Source organism: Phocoena phocoena, chromosome 17 (genome assembly GCF_963924675.1).
Source record: "Phocoena phocoena chromosome 17, mPhoPho1.1, whole genome shotgun sequence".
NCBI lineage: Eukaryota > Metazoa > Chordata > Mammalia > Artiodactyla > Phocoenidae > Phocoena > Phocoena phocoena.
This window is the reverse complement of record NC_089235.1, coordinates 42,088,176-42,103,407: the sequence shown is the minus strand read 5'-3', so window position 1 is coordinate 42,103,407 and position 15,232 is coordinate 42,088,176. Positions and strand designations below refer to the sequence as shown.

The 15,232-nt window shown below is 41.6% G+C and overlaps 1 protein-coding gene across 1 annotated transcript in view; it reads right to left on the bottom strand.

The window, feature by feature from the left end:
* CPQ (carboxypeptidase Q) overlaps positions 1-15,232 on the bottom strand; it is a 369,106-nt gene that overhangs the window by 249,966 nt on the left and 103,908 nt on the right. Inside the window, exon 3 of the mRNA XM_065895425.1 lies at positions 14,715-14,922. Within this exon, the coding sequence (XP_065751497.1) occupies positions 14,715-14,922 (208 nt within the window). The remainder of the gene's footprint in view (positions 1-14,714; positions 14,923-15,232) is intronic.

Sequence of the window (15,232 nt, the reverse complement as noted above, 5' to 3'; positions counted from 1 at the left end):
TTTGCTAACTCGTCATGCGAATGGTTGGATGTTTTTCTCAAGTACCGTTAATAATTCTGTGTATGCTGTCTCCTCAGTAGAAAGAGTCTACTTTTGCCTTTCCTTCTTTAGAGGAAGAAAGAATTGTCCCCAGGACTACTAATCTCAAAGTGTGGTAACCATGATTCACTGAATAACAATTCTGTGTTAAAGCTTTCAAGGACAATATCTCACTGAACCCTCAAAAAACTCAGTGAGGCATACAAACCCCATTTTGCAGAAGGAAAACCTGAGGCCCAGAGGTCCTGAACTGTGCAGGGCAACATCATGGATGACTCAGCCCCAACCTCCTCTGTCCCTGTGTGTCTCTGCTCTGGTTTGCAGTTCTTAGTAGTGGGAGCTGGCAGTCCACTGGAAGCAGAAATGATGGGAGAAGGACCATTCCCCAAAGAAGGAATCCTGGGCGGACACATCTTTCTCAAGTTCTAATTCCTTAACTAGAGGCCCCCTACTTATTCTTAGCTCCTCTACCTACTCTGCTTCAGTATGGTGTACAGATTAAAGTGCAACCTCCAACCACTAGGAACAGCACAGTTGCTTGAGATTTCCCCTTTCTGTGATTTCAGTAGTTTCCCGCAAAAAAAAAAATCAAGCCCAGAATCTTATTCATCAGTCACAGAGATAAGGTTTAATCTTCCCACCCCTCACATTTACTAACCCAGTGGGCATGGACAAGTTGCCTAATCTCTTTAAAATTCCCAGTCTCTATTCATAAGATTAGGGGAGAAAAAGTACCTGATTCATAGATTTCTCTGGAAAGAGATGAGAAACCGGACAGGAAAATCCCTGACACATGGTGAACACAAGCTGATGGTTATGATGATTGTTTTGATGGCCCACTTCTATTAGGAACTAATCAAGGTACCTAGCTCTTACTCACTGTTCAGAATAAATGGCTTTTCCAAGTTACTTAATCTTCTATGTTTTTCTCACCCCTCAGGTTAATATATTTGCCTTTTTCAATGCTAAAATAGGTGCCTGGCCCTCTGAAAGTAGAATCTTCCTATTTAGTGATGTTCTTAAAACACTATGTCTTATAATGAAGAGCAATGACAAAGTGTAAGACTGCCTTTGACAACTATATCTAAATAATGTAGAATGTGGTAGCATGATGGAAAAAAAAGCATTGATCTGGAAATCATAAGATGGGGATTCCATACATTCCCTTTTCTGTTGGGATGATCCAATATGGAAACCATATCGGGGTGTTTCATAGACTCGAAACCCATAACAATTTTAAATTTCTATCCCAGTTTAACCATTTTAGTTTAGTCATTAGCTTCTCCTAGTAGAGAAGGCAAAACTTTTCTTTCATTCATCTATCCATTCATTTTTTCTTTAATTCAAAAAGAATTTTTGAGTGCTTACTGTATACACATCAACGAGGTATAGATTTGTGACAAAAGAGAAGCATAAAAAAGACCAATGGAAAAAAAAAAAAAAAAGACCAATGGAAGTTCTGAAGAGAGAAACATTGCATAGGGCTGAGATTAACTATCCTAACTGGAAAGACTTTTCTGGGGAGGTGTCCTTTGTCATGCAACTGGTGCTCAGTAAATATTTATTAATGTTACTGAATCATTCAATTAAATAGTGAATTAGAAAGAGTAGATAAGATTTCAACGGGTGGATGCAGAAAAGGGGATCAGTATGGGGAAGGCAAAGAGACAGGGAAGTGATAAAAAACATATGGGATAGAGAATCTTCTGGGCTTCCAGAACACAGATTACCTGTGGGAAAAGGTATGACCAGTATAATAGCTTGTAGATGCAAGGCTTTAAGTGACAGATTTAAGGAATACTGTCTATTATCTTACAGGAAGTAGGGAGCCATTGACTTTTTAAAATAGATGGTAGACAGAGACATACTTAAGGAATAAGCATAAAGGCACACTTGAGGGATATTGGTTGGGTGGCGGTATACCGGACAGATGGAGAGGAGAAAGACCAGAATATTAAGATGGCATCTCTATTGTCCACACAATATCCCCTGAAGGATTAAAAAAAAAAAAGAAAAAAGACTGGATCCAGTACCCTATTTTGCATTGTGTCTTGTGCTCTCATATCCTTGCCCACTTCTTAGAGGCTTATTATGAAAATACACAAATGGTGGTTTATAGTATAAACTCAAAAGTCTTCTGATATAAACACCGAGGAAAAATAGGAGAAAGTGCTACTTACTAACCTGGTCAGAATAAATCTGGAATGAAATATTGTAATTTTGCAAAGAGATGAGGCATGACTAAGGAAGAACATGTATTAACTGGCCATAATTGCTGCTAAAAATTCACATGACATTAAATTAAGTTAGTTTAACCCTAAATTAAGAGTCAAGAATGTGCATAGAATAATAACATTCTTCCTCCAATCATATAACTGTGATGGCACTTCCCACACACGGCCACACAGTCATCTTAGAACTTTCCAAAGGCAGCTCTTCTGGCAGAGAGAGAAGCCACGTTAATCCTTTCCTAAGCTTCCCATTGATTATTATTTAAAATTACCCCATGGTAGCAAAGCCCACAAACAGTTCAAAAGACAACTTCAAAATTCCTTAGCTGCATACTTATTTCGCTATAACGTCATTTTTACTGAAAGATTCACGTATAACCAGACATCTAATGACAGGTTAAGTAAATTATAAAATACCCATTTGTTAGAATAACTTAAATAACTTAAAAGATACTAAAATTTCTATTTCAGGGGATATTTTGCCTGATGTTAAACAAAAGTTTGATCTGACGCCACCTATAAAATATAACTGTATAAAATATTCATAGAAGAAAATACAGGGAAGGACATGCAGCAAGATGCTGACAGCAATTTTCTGAGCTAGTGTGTTTCTGAGTCAAGTTTTTCTCTTTTTTTTCAAATAAGTAGGTGTTAATTTTTTTTAAACATCTTTATTGGGGTATAATTGCTTTACAGTGGTGTGTTAGTTTCTGCTTTATAACAAAGTGAATCAGCTATACATATACATATATCCCCATATCTCTTCCCTCTTGCGTCTCCCTCCCACCCTCCCTATCCCACCCCTCTAGGCGGTCACAAAGCCCTGAGCTGATCTCCCTGTGCCATGCAGCTGCTTCCCACTAGCTATCTGTTTTACATTTGGTAGTGTATATATGTCCATGCCACTCTGTCACTTTGTCACAGCTGACCCTTCCCCCCCCCCGAGACCTCAAGTCCATGCTCTATGTCTGCGTCTTCATTCCTGTCCTGCCCCTAGGTTCTTCAGGACCAGTTTTTTTTTTTTTTTTTTTAGATTCCATATATATGTGTTAGCATACAGTAAATAAGTAGGTATTAATTTTATATTAAAGTCCAACTGAGACAATAAATGGAGTCCTTCTACCAAGGGCTGCTATTAACTCTAGAAAACAGTGGAGCTGGAACTGGGATTCAGAGAGATTTCTGCCACACAAATGTAAAGGTTTGGTTTATGAGACTGTCACAGTGGGTAACACATGGAGAGCACTCAATACGTAGTCAGTGAATGAATATGGCGTGGAATAACAAGTTGATGTGAGCTATTCCCTTTTATAAAATTTCAGCTGGTTAGCATGATGCCTAGCAAAACACATGACTGGTTATAAAATGTTAATTTCTACCTGATTGTTGTAGCAGAACTGGAGGAGCAAAAGCCCGGGGAAAATCCAGGTGTTCTTCATTAGCTATTTCTTGGCCCTACATTTAAGCTTAAAGTTTTCAAAACACAGACCCAGACACTCTAGTGAAGTTACAACATAGGGAGGTACCTATTTTGGATAGCCTGAACTCCGCCTTTCGCTAAGGATTTATACAGGACTTTTTTGTTTTAATTTTTGACGTAAATACTTCAGTGTTTTAATTGCTTTCCTATCTTCTAAAATAGTACATATGGAACTTTCTTGTAGACTCAACTCACTCTTAGGAACATTAGTTACTACATTATCATGTAATATAGTAAGTTCTTAAAGAGATTCTCATACCCCAAATGCTATGATTTTTGAGTTGTGAGATTTGTTTTGTCCTTCACTTGCAGTTTCTAAAATGTGCCTTGCAGTGTCACACTTTCATACTTTTTTGCACGCATTTTCTCTTTGCCTAGAACACCTCCCAATAAGTTCTTGGTCCACCTATTCAATTCCTACTCATCTCTCTCATCTTTCAGTAGCCAGCTTTCCTGACAGCTCAGACTCAGTTATTCCTCTCTGTGTACCTTATACTCCTTGATTGCTATATTAGCTAAGCCCAAAACCTAGTGGCTTAAAGCAATACATATTTATTATATCACACATTTTTTTGGGTCAAGAATTTGGGAGTGGCTTAGCTCGGTGGTTCTGGCTCAGAGCCTCATAACATTGTGATCAAGACGTCGGCCAGGGTTGCAGTCATCTGATGGCTTGACTAGAGCTGTTGGATCTATGTGCTGGCTAATTCGGGCTGGTTGACAGCAGAAAGCCTCAGTTCTTCACCAAGTGGACCTCTCCCCCAGGGCTGCTTGAGTATCCTTACAACACGGCAGCTGGCTTCTCCCAGAGTGAGTGATCCAAGAGAAAGAACAATAAGAAAGCCACACTGCTTTTTGACAGTTGTCCTGGTTTTCTTTTCATTTAGGGTAAAACAGAGGAAACTTTTTAAATAGCAGTATTTCACAAACTAGAATAGAAAGTTACTAAGACGTACAGGATAATGAATTGTTAAGAAAGAGTACACACTCTGAGAAGGGACAGTCTTGAGTTAAACTCTGCCACTCAGAAGCTTTGTGAATTCTGGGAACTCTTTAAGCCTGTTTCTTCATCTGTAACATGGGGATAAGAGCACTGATTATTTGACAAGGTCATAATGAGGACCAAAGGAGATAATACACGAGAAGCATCCAGAATACTGCCTGTCAACAGTAAGTCCTCTACTAAGTGTATTATTATTCATCATATGATTATGATTATTATGAACTGGCTCCAACGTTAATATGGGAAAGGTGTTCAAACCCATGAACCATGGCATCCTCCTGCCTGCAAGTCCCATTTTGTACACTAAGACGACATTGAGTCCAGGAAAGAGTACTCTTTAAGGCTTGCCTTGCCTACCTGGGTGGCTATCTAAAACAGCCTGTCTGGCTTGAGCTATTTCCATTTGCTGTCTTTATGAGCCCAGAGGCATGCACAGCTATGAGCACATTTCAGAAATTTGAAAAATAAACAATGAAACGTCTCATGCTTGCCACACATGTATTTTTCCTACCATGATTTAGGTTGGCTGGTTCTAAACCATAAAACGTTTATAATAAGAAAGAAAAAGAAAATGAAATTTGCCAGTTTAAAACTCTAACGCCAGCCCCCAAAACTTTCCAACTCAAGGTTAAGATGTGAACCAATGTTCCAATATGTTCATGAAAGATTTAATAATTACTTTGCTTATGAAAGTTTAAACAGCTGCTTAAGTGAGTAAAAAGGCTCCCACCCAGGCAGAATAACTTGCTGTACCCATTAAGAAGGTTTTACACATCATCAGACTACACGTTCAGATGAAAGGGAAGCCGCATTTGCCGCACAGCCTCTAACTATTCAATTATGTATGGAATGAGTTTGTCCACCAGGTCAATCAGGTTTTGTTTATTCCTTCAACAGGGCTCTTGACAGCATCAGTGTTAAGGCAGTTTCCAAAGGGATTGCCGAGCTTTTCAATAATGTATTTTTAAGAACACATACATGAACTAGGCCATGACTTTTTCTTTAGGTTATTTTACAGCTCACTTCCATGAATACAGAGTTCATTATCAAATGGATTGGGAAATTATAGGAGGTCACATCACATTCCTTAAAAGAAGAATAACATTACTCTTTGGGCTTTCATATGCATTACTCCTTCTGCTTGGAATATTCCCCATCCCAACTCCATCCCTGTAACTTTTGGCAGGTTAACCCTTCATGGATAACTACTCGTGCTGTGGGAATAAGTTGGATCTCTCCAGAAAGCCTTCCTTGGCCTCCCTGACCGGGATGGTTATCCCCATGATACCACTTTGCTACCATATTATGGCACTTACCACCTGTTACTGCAGTTCCTTGTTTAACTGCCTGTCTCTACCATGAAACCCCAAGTGCTCTGAGGGCAAATTAATATACCAGCATATGGTAGGAGCTCAGTAAATTCCTGTAGAATTAATGAATAAATTCTCCAAATCACTCAAACTGCCCTTTTTCTTCTTTTTCTCCTTCTATCCAAACCTTAACAACTCTTGCCAATTTTATTTCTGAAATATTTCCTGAATCCTTCTCATCTTTTCCAACACTATTTCAGCTGTCTCAGCTCAAGTCCAGCTAATCTCCTGGCTGGATTTCAGTTTTGCCCTGTGAATATATACAGTGGGTAGCGTGAACCGAAACGAAAAATCCACTGCTAACCCAACCTTTCAGTGATTCCCGGCTGTCAAAGGACAAAGGACAAAGGATAAAGCCCGGCCCTTCAAGTGGCATGCCAGGCCTCTGTGGTCAGTACCTCCTGATGCGACCCTCCTATTTCTCAATTCCTCACTTTTGCATAAGCTCTCCCCTCTCCAGAGAAGGCTAATATTTATTGAGGGTCAGAGAGGCAAAATAACCTATCAACATAAGATAAGAAGCAAGGATTTGAGTTCTACAGGCTATGTTTCTAACCACAGTGCTGTGCTGCCCACCCAGTGCTATTGCTATAACCCTAGTGCTTGACACACACCCCATACTCCATAAATGTGTGTTGAATGAATGAATGAACGGTCGGGGGGAAAAAAGGAATATAAACAACACCAAAATATAAACTATCCAGTGGATCGTATGCCTCTTTTCTCCTGTTTCTCAGAAAGTTTGGGGAATACTGCAAAACGACCTCTTAAGAGATTTCCAGTGCACATCAGCACATTAAAGGCTAAGAAGTGCCTCAAAACATGGCGTTTGTTTAACTGTTCTCAATAGAAGAGTTCCTAACTGTATCTGAACAGAGAATATTTTTTTTTAAAAAAAAAGCAAAGAAAGAAAAGAACACCTACCAACACCCCTACACTGTGAAAGAGTGAAAGGGCCCCCATCTAAGAGTATACAGTGTGCGCCGTCAGTCTCATGGTAATCTCCAAGTATTTCTTTTTTAATAATGGAATTTTCAGGATGGAAACGACCTTTGAGCTTTTCCAGACAAAGTCCCCCATTCTATAGTTGAAGGATTAAGTGGCCCAAGGTCACTCAGCTTATTTGTGGCAGAAATAAAACCGGAACCAAGGCCTGTCAACAGCCACCCAGTGGGTCCTTTCCATCACTCCACAACAGTGATTCTCAATGTGCAGTGACCTCTGTCCCTCAGGGGACGTTTGGCAATGCCTGGAGACATCTTTGATGGTCACGGCCGTGGGGGATAAGGGAGAGGTGGGGGATACTGCTAAATATTCTACAGTGTACACGATAGCCTCCCGCAACAAAGAATTATCTGGCCCCAAATATCAATACTGATGATGTGGAGAAACCCTGCCCCACACTAAACAAAAGAAAAAGCAAACTCTCCGGTGAACAGGCTAGAGCTTTCGTCTCAATGTTTCCCACCAGCCTGCACAGTGCTGCATTATATTTGAAATAATACTGGCATATGAAACTGAAATTGTTCTTTGAATCCCTGAAAATAACTGCTGTTGGAAAAGGGCTTAGATAAAAAAAAAAAAACAAAAAAAAAAACAATTCCCCCTCATCAAGGCTTTAGGAAAATGGGTTTGGATATTATCAACCAAAAAAAAAAAAAAAAAAAAATACAAAACACTCTTCTTTTCCATACAATTCCCTCAGAAGAATTCTTGAATATATTAACATTTTTTAAATATTGCATTTACTAGGCAAGACCTCAGAATAAGGCCTAGGAAATCACTGAGGAGCAATAGTAATGGGCCAGCCCTAAAGCCAGCATGAGAGACTCAGTTCTCAGTGAGACTCTCTCCCACAGGTGCCCTGTACCCCTGGTCCCAGGTAATTTCCCCTCTTGCCAGGTCAATTTGAGCACAGCCCTCCTTCTGTGTTCGCTTGTTTGTTTGAGTGAGAGACCCTGGAAGCATCATAAGCTAAGCCTGGGAAAGACTATCTAGGGTAACGTCAGGATGGGGCCCCAGCTACACTGGGGGCTACACAGAGGAAGCCCACAGGCAGCCCCTGCTTTCCAAGAAAGCAGCTCACTCTTGGGAGTGCCTTGTTAGAGTTTCCTCACTGGGTTAATGTGCCATAGTTCTGTAAGATGTCATCACTGGGGAAGCTTTCTGCACTTTTTTTTTTTTTTTTTTTTTGCGGTACGCGGGCCTCTCACTGCTGTGGCCTCTCCCGTTGTGGAGCACAGGCTCCGGACGCGCAGGCTCAGCGGCCATGGCTCACGGGCCCAGCCGCTCCGCGGCATGTGGGATCTTCCCGGACCGGGGCACGAACCCGCGTCCCCTGCATCGGCAGGCGGACTCTCAACCACTGCGCCACCAGGGAAGCCCGTCTGCGCTATTTTTGCAACTTCTTGGGAGCCTAAAATTATTTCCAAATAAAAAGTGTTTTTTAAATGATGTGATTGGTAGTAGATCTGTTTTGGCTTTGTTTGTGGTCCTTTGCTAAAACAGAAAACACCTGGTTACCTGATTGGTGAGGGTGAAGGTGTATGCACAGGGGCACAGGGGAAGAGGGCATCATTGAAGTGTCACTAACACCGAAGAAGTGCTGCATCCATCAGACCCTCTTCCCAAAGGACAAGGAGCTAAGGAGGAATGAGACCCAAATCAGACTTGATGGAGAGAGGATGAATAGGAGGAATGGACCAAGCACCGGTGGGTTTCCCAGGTAACAACCCTCATGGGTGCTCTAATGAAGCTGTGAGACAACAAGGGACAGTATGTTTGAGAGTTCTTCGTGCCTAGGAAAGCGATATCAGAGGAAAAAGCACAAGAGAAAGACACAAGTAATGACTTAGTAGGGTTAGCATGGCTTGAATCCTGAATCAACAAAATCCCCCAGATTTAAATGCTATCCATCCAGCTAAAGTGTGCCCAGGCATAATGGAGTATCTTTGAGGTCGAAAGAAATGGGAGTCAGGAAATCTGGAGTCACATTGCAGATGTGTCCTATCAGGCATTTGTTGTGTCTCCTGGGTCAGGTCACTCAGATTCAGTTTCCTCATCTGAAAGTCAGGGAATTGGTACTAAATTGCTAAGATCCGTACCTGTGTGCCTCTGCCTGTCTAAGACTATTCTAAGAGGTAGGATACCCTCTACTGATTTAATAAAAAATAAAACCTATTCATGGATGGCAACAAGTTTCCTATAAATTTTCCAATGCAAATTAGCTCTTTAATGAATGGTAGTAGAATAACATGGCAATTTTAGTGCCAGGGAGGATCAGCTCAGAAGTCAAAGAACTCTCGTTTCCACCCTCTCAGACTCATTCTCAACCATGGATGGGCCTCACAGATACAATGATTTCCCAGGGAAAAAGCTGCCTGAGAGGAAGGAGTTGCAAAGCCTAATGTCAGGGCTTCCGGAGGCCTGCTTTCCCCCAGTGAAATGCACCCCCTCTAAGTGTTCAAGGTCTGCTGAGTCCTGCACAACATGCCCAAATCATGGAGGAGCAGTTTCAGAAGAGGTGGAGAGAGAATTCCGTGCCTGGAGGAGCCAGCTCGTGGGGTTTTAGGAAGAGGGTAGGATTTATGTCTATAATACCCTTATTCTGCCTCTTCACATATTGAAACCCAATAAAGTATTTGTATGATTGGCATTTTTTAAAAAGCCTGTGGTTAATTCAGTCAAGGCTTATGTCCGGATTACGCGGTAGGGTTCTGAAATACGTTAATGCTTCGTTAATCACATATTCACTTTTCCAGAGCTGAAATTCACCACATGTTGTCCATGGATCTCAGGCCAAATCAGAAGGGTTCTTTACGCGTTAACTGCTTCCCTTTCATCAAGGTGCTGTGCGTGTAAGGGGTTGTGCTGGGCGTCACCACCGAAGAGTATCAGCCACTGCCTGAGTGTTAGCTCACTTTCAAGTCACCCAGGAAGAATAATGGTGATTTCAACATATCCTCATTTTTATGTTTTTAATCTAAAAAAAAATTTTATTAATTTTTATTGGAGTATAGTTGCTTTACAATGTTGTGTTAGTTTCTTGCTGTACAGCACAGTGAATCAGTCATACGTATACACACAGGCACTCTTTTTTAGATTTCCTTCCCATTTAGGTTACCACAGAGCACCGAGTAGAGTTCCCTGTGCTATACAGTCTGTTCTCATTAGTTATCTATTTTATATATAGTAGTGTATATATGTCAGTCCCAATCTCTCAATTCATCCCATCCCCCTTTTCCCCCTTGGTAGCCGTAAGTTTGTCCTCTACATCTGTGACTCTATTTCTGCTTTGCAAATAAGTTCATCTCTACCATTTTTCTAGATTCCACATATAAGTGATATTCTACGATATTTGTTTTTCTCTTTCTGACTTACTTCACTCTGTATGACAGTCTCTAGGCCCATCCACGTCTCTGCGAATGTCACTATATCGTTGCTTTTTATGGCGAATATTCCACTGTATACGTGTACTACATCTTCTTTATCCACTCCTCTGTCGATGGACATTTAGGTGCTTCCATGTCCTGGCTATTGTAAATAGTGCTGCAATAAACATAGGGGTGCACGCATCCTTTTGAATTATGGTTTTCTCTGGATATATGCCCAGTAGTGGGATTGCTGGGTTCCTCTTCATTTTTAGAAATAATTTCCACTGCATCTAGTTTGCTCAGCATTATTTAGCACTATTCTTTAGTATAAAAAGGAGCAAGGTAGCAAGGATGTGTCAGGGATAAGTTAGTCAACCTAAAGTATCAAGACCAACATTTATATCATTTAAAATAAAGTTGAATGATTTTAGAAAAGCTTGTCAGAGTTTAGGAGAGCTGAACTCCTTCACTAGCCAATGAAAGAATGGGTCTTAGCTGGTACTGAATCTCCATCACACACTTCCTTTCCCTCTTTCTTCATTCTAATTTTCTGCTCATTTACAAATAGTACTATATTATTTAACCATAACTGCCTCCTATTTAACCCCCCCAAACGTCCCCCTGCATGGTCTCTTTTCTTCCGTCTTCTTCACCTCTGGTCACTTACCTCAGCATTTACCTAGATCATAACCTTTATCTTATAGGGAACAGGAGAGGGGACCTGACAGCATGGAAACACCATTTTGAGATCGGTGTTTTAAAAGATAACTGAACTGCATTGCAAAAATGCAGAAGCAGAAAGAGAACAGAAGAAAAGAAAGTCAGGAGGGAAATAGCAAGGGTCTGAATTAGAACAGTAATGACAGTAAAGACAAGACAGGGACAGATTTTTTTTTTTTTTTTTAATAGGCTGAAAGTAGACTGAATAGGAAATGGTTCCTGACTGTAGGACATTAACAAAGAGGAGAGAATGAAAAACAACTTGACGTTTCTGAACTGTGCTGATAGGTAAATATGGTTCCTTTAACAGAGACAAGAAACCAAGGCAAGGTGTTAGGTGTGAGGGAGTTGATGGACTCGAGTTTAGCCATACAGAGCTGCATTCGTGGGTGATGTCCAATGTGCCTATGGACAACCAATGTTCCAAATGGGCAGGAAAACTTCTGGATTTAAAGAGAATAGAGATTAAGAAAATCTTCTACTTGTTTTCTTCCTTTATTCTTCTCTTCATTTTACTGAATTAAAATATGCATTGAGAAGCTACTGCATGCCAAGTTCTTGGATAGGGAAAAAAAGGAGAGAAAGTAAATAGAATGCTCAGGGCATCTGCAAGTTCTGGTGGGAGATGACAGCATAACAATGGCATAAAGTGGTGGGATGAGGGGAGGGTTCCCAGAGGAGGCTTTATCAGGGACGGATGGTGCTTACTAAGGTTCATTAACTCACCTCACACCTGGAGGGGAGGACACATGCTTTCCACTTCCCTTTCTGGTCTAGACATGCCCTGTGGTTCCAGGCAGGCTGTAAGGCAGATTCCTCCCCAAACACAGACACATGGACTTCACTTCACTGCACTCACCCACATTCCTTCTGGGCAAATGATGCTGCGACTTCTTTGTGGGAGACCTTTTGTTAATCTTCTATCTTTTACATGTAGGCAACAAGGTATTTATAACTAACTCTTGGAATGCTGGGCAACGTTATGATAGAGGTAAAAGTTTAATCCTGACTCCTGGGACAGCTCTGAAATTGTTCATCACTCTCCCGGAGGAGGCGCTGCCCCCATGGAATACTGAGGATGAAGCATCTTGACAGAGATGAGGGTCCTTAAGATTCAGGCCAGCCCCACAGTTCCACCCCTAGGCACCTACCCAAGGAGGAATGAAAACATACGGCCATAGGGAGACTTACACAAGACTTATACAAGAATGTTCACAGACACTTTCCTCATAACAGTCAAAAACTAAAAACCACCCAAATGTCCATCATCAGCGGTGAATGGATAAACACACTGTGAAATGTGTCTTGGGCTGCAGAAGCTGCAGGGTTGAGGTGATGCTGTGAAATATTACCCAGCAGTATAAAGGCATGGACAGCAGATACAACAACACGGATGAACCTCAAAAGCATTAATGCTGAGTGAAAGAAGCCAGCCCGGAAGACCCCGCTTACATGATGCCCCCTATATGAAACTCTCGAGAAGAAAAAGCTATGGTTCCTTAAAGCAGATCAGTGGTGCCCAGGGCACAGGGGAGCAGACTGCACAAGGGAACACTTGGGGTGATGAAAATACTCTCTGCTATGAATGTGCTTACACTACTGGATTACAGTTTTCAACACTCATCGAATTGTACACTTAAATTTGGTAAGTTTATTTTATGTAAATTATACCTCAATAAAACTGATTGGAAAAACAGTCACGCAGGGCTGAGGAGGAGAGGCCCGAGCACGCTCAGCTGGAAGATGCCGGCGGTTCCCGGGAAGCTCTGAGCCAGCACTACCTCAACCCTCCAGCTGCTGCAGCCCGAGAACGCCTCCGCTTTATAATGCTTTGACCTCAGAGCCCGACAGCCACTGGCCATTTCAGATTAAGGTTCCAATAACTCACTCACCTTGCCACCCACCCTTAGGCCAGAATCAGCCTGTTCATCCAGACAACTGATAATATATAATCCTAACCTCCTCCCACCCTGGACTAGGGATTACTCAGTACCTGAAACGTGGACTCTTGGCTCTTCTGTTGTTCTCGGTTTCCTAAAGAGACAAGGGGCTGGGCTTATTTGTTTTCTCAACATTTAAAACTACAGTTTCGGGCTTCCCTGGTGGCGCAGTGGTTGAGAGTCCGTCTGCCGATGCCTGGGACACGGGTTCGTGACCCGGTCCGGGAAGATCCCACATGCCGCGGAGTGGCTGCACCCGTGAGCCATGGCCACTGAGACTGCGTGTCCGAAGCCTGTGCTCCGCAACGGGAGAGGCCACAACAGTAAGAGGCCCGCATACCGCAAAAACAAAAACAAAAAAAAAAAAACTACAGTTTTTCTACACTGTCTGACTCTCCATGGTCCTACTGAGATCTTGCTTTTCCGTTATCCCTGCGGCCGTAACCCCAGGGTTGATGCATGCCCAGGTCCAGGGAGCAGGTCATTTAGGAAGGGAGAAAAGGGTCCTAAAACGTAAAACGCATCTTTACCGCAGCGCAACTCTTTAAGTGTGAGAGAGGCCCTGAGTCAGGACACGTGCAGAAGGACTGTTTCTCCATTACTGTGTGTCTGTTCCTTCATCCCACTGACGTTCTTAAACAAAATACAAGTCTGAACTGCCCAAACAGCTATATTTTTAAGTGCTATTTTCAGAATTTCAATAACTACTAATAAAGAAGGTTTGTACCAGAAACCTTATGAAAACCATCTTTTGTACACTTGATGTCATAGGAAGTAAATGGACATGACATTCAATGAGTGCATGTGATGCGACAAACACTATAGTAGGAGGCTATCAGATATACGTTATCTAGTCTAGTCCTCATAGTAATCCTGTTCCTTACATACACCATCCCTGTCTTTGTAGATAAATTCTCTAAGACTTAGAGAATAAGTAACTTGCTGAAGTCATTTAAGCTTCGGCTAGTATACAGTTTGAATACGCATCTAAGACTATTTGAAGTTTCCAAAAAAAAAAAACCCCAAAAACCCTCTAAAGGTTTCACATAAACTGTGGTCTATAGCTTGGATTAATATTCACAAGGTCCTGGGTTTGAGTCCTTTCTCAGCCATTTACTAGCTGTATGGACCTTAGGCAAGTGAGTTTCCTTTAGGTTAATTTCCCCACCCGCAAAATGAAGAAAATAGACTTAGTTCACAGAGCTTTGAAAGGATGGAGGAAGGTAAGTCACACAATAAGCACGCTGTCAACTACTGGTATGATCTCAAATGCCAAGTGGCTCCAAATGGAAGAAATACAACACATATGGACAAATACTGCCCTCAACTATTCGGAGTTGAATTTCCACACAGTGGATCATATTATGCCCTTCAGTTAGTCCTGCCCTTCTTCGGTCAAAGTAAACGCTTGAAGGAAAAACAAAAAAATGTCTGCCTTTAAGGAGTCTATGAAGACCCTCTCTGCAGACTCATTCTCTCTTTCCTAAACTGTCTCTAAAAACTGAAACTTGACCACAGCACCTTATTCCCAGACAGCCCATCCCTTGCCTTCACTCACCTGCTCCGGATACTTGCTACCGATGATCTCTGCTACGGTGTTGAAGGAATCAGCATCTGGGTAGTTCTTTGCCCCCATCTTCAGCTGAATGACAATTCTGCTCCCACGAGAAGCCATTCTTGACATCATCTCTGCATCTTCCACCGTAATACAAGCTGTTGGGATCTTTGGCACACCATCCTGGTATTCCTGAATACCTGTGTGAGGGCTTGAGAAAAGAAGCCACCAGGTTACCTTGAAAGTGGAAATGGACCAAAAAAGTATTTTTAAAAAGACTTTCACTGACCTCTGTTTTCATGTGAGGAAGGGAAAGGGTGGGCAATATTGGTTTACTTGCTTTTGATGTGAATGTAATTTCTCTTTTTGATAAAAATAACTTAGAAACTTCAATTTAATTAAAATGTCATTGAAAACATTACATGAAGTTTATTACTTCATTACATGACGTCTAGGCTGCAGACTAGAAGGCTCACACGTCTGGAAGAAAACTGGTACAACCAGCACTCTGGTCACTGACT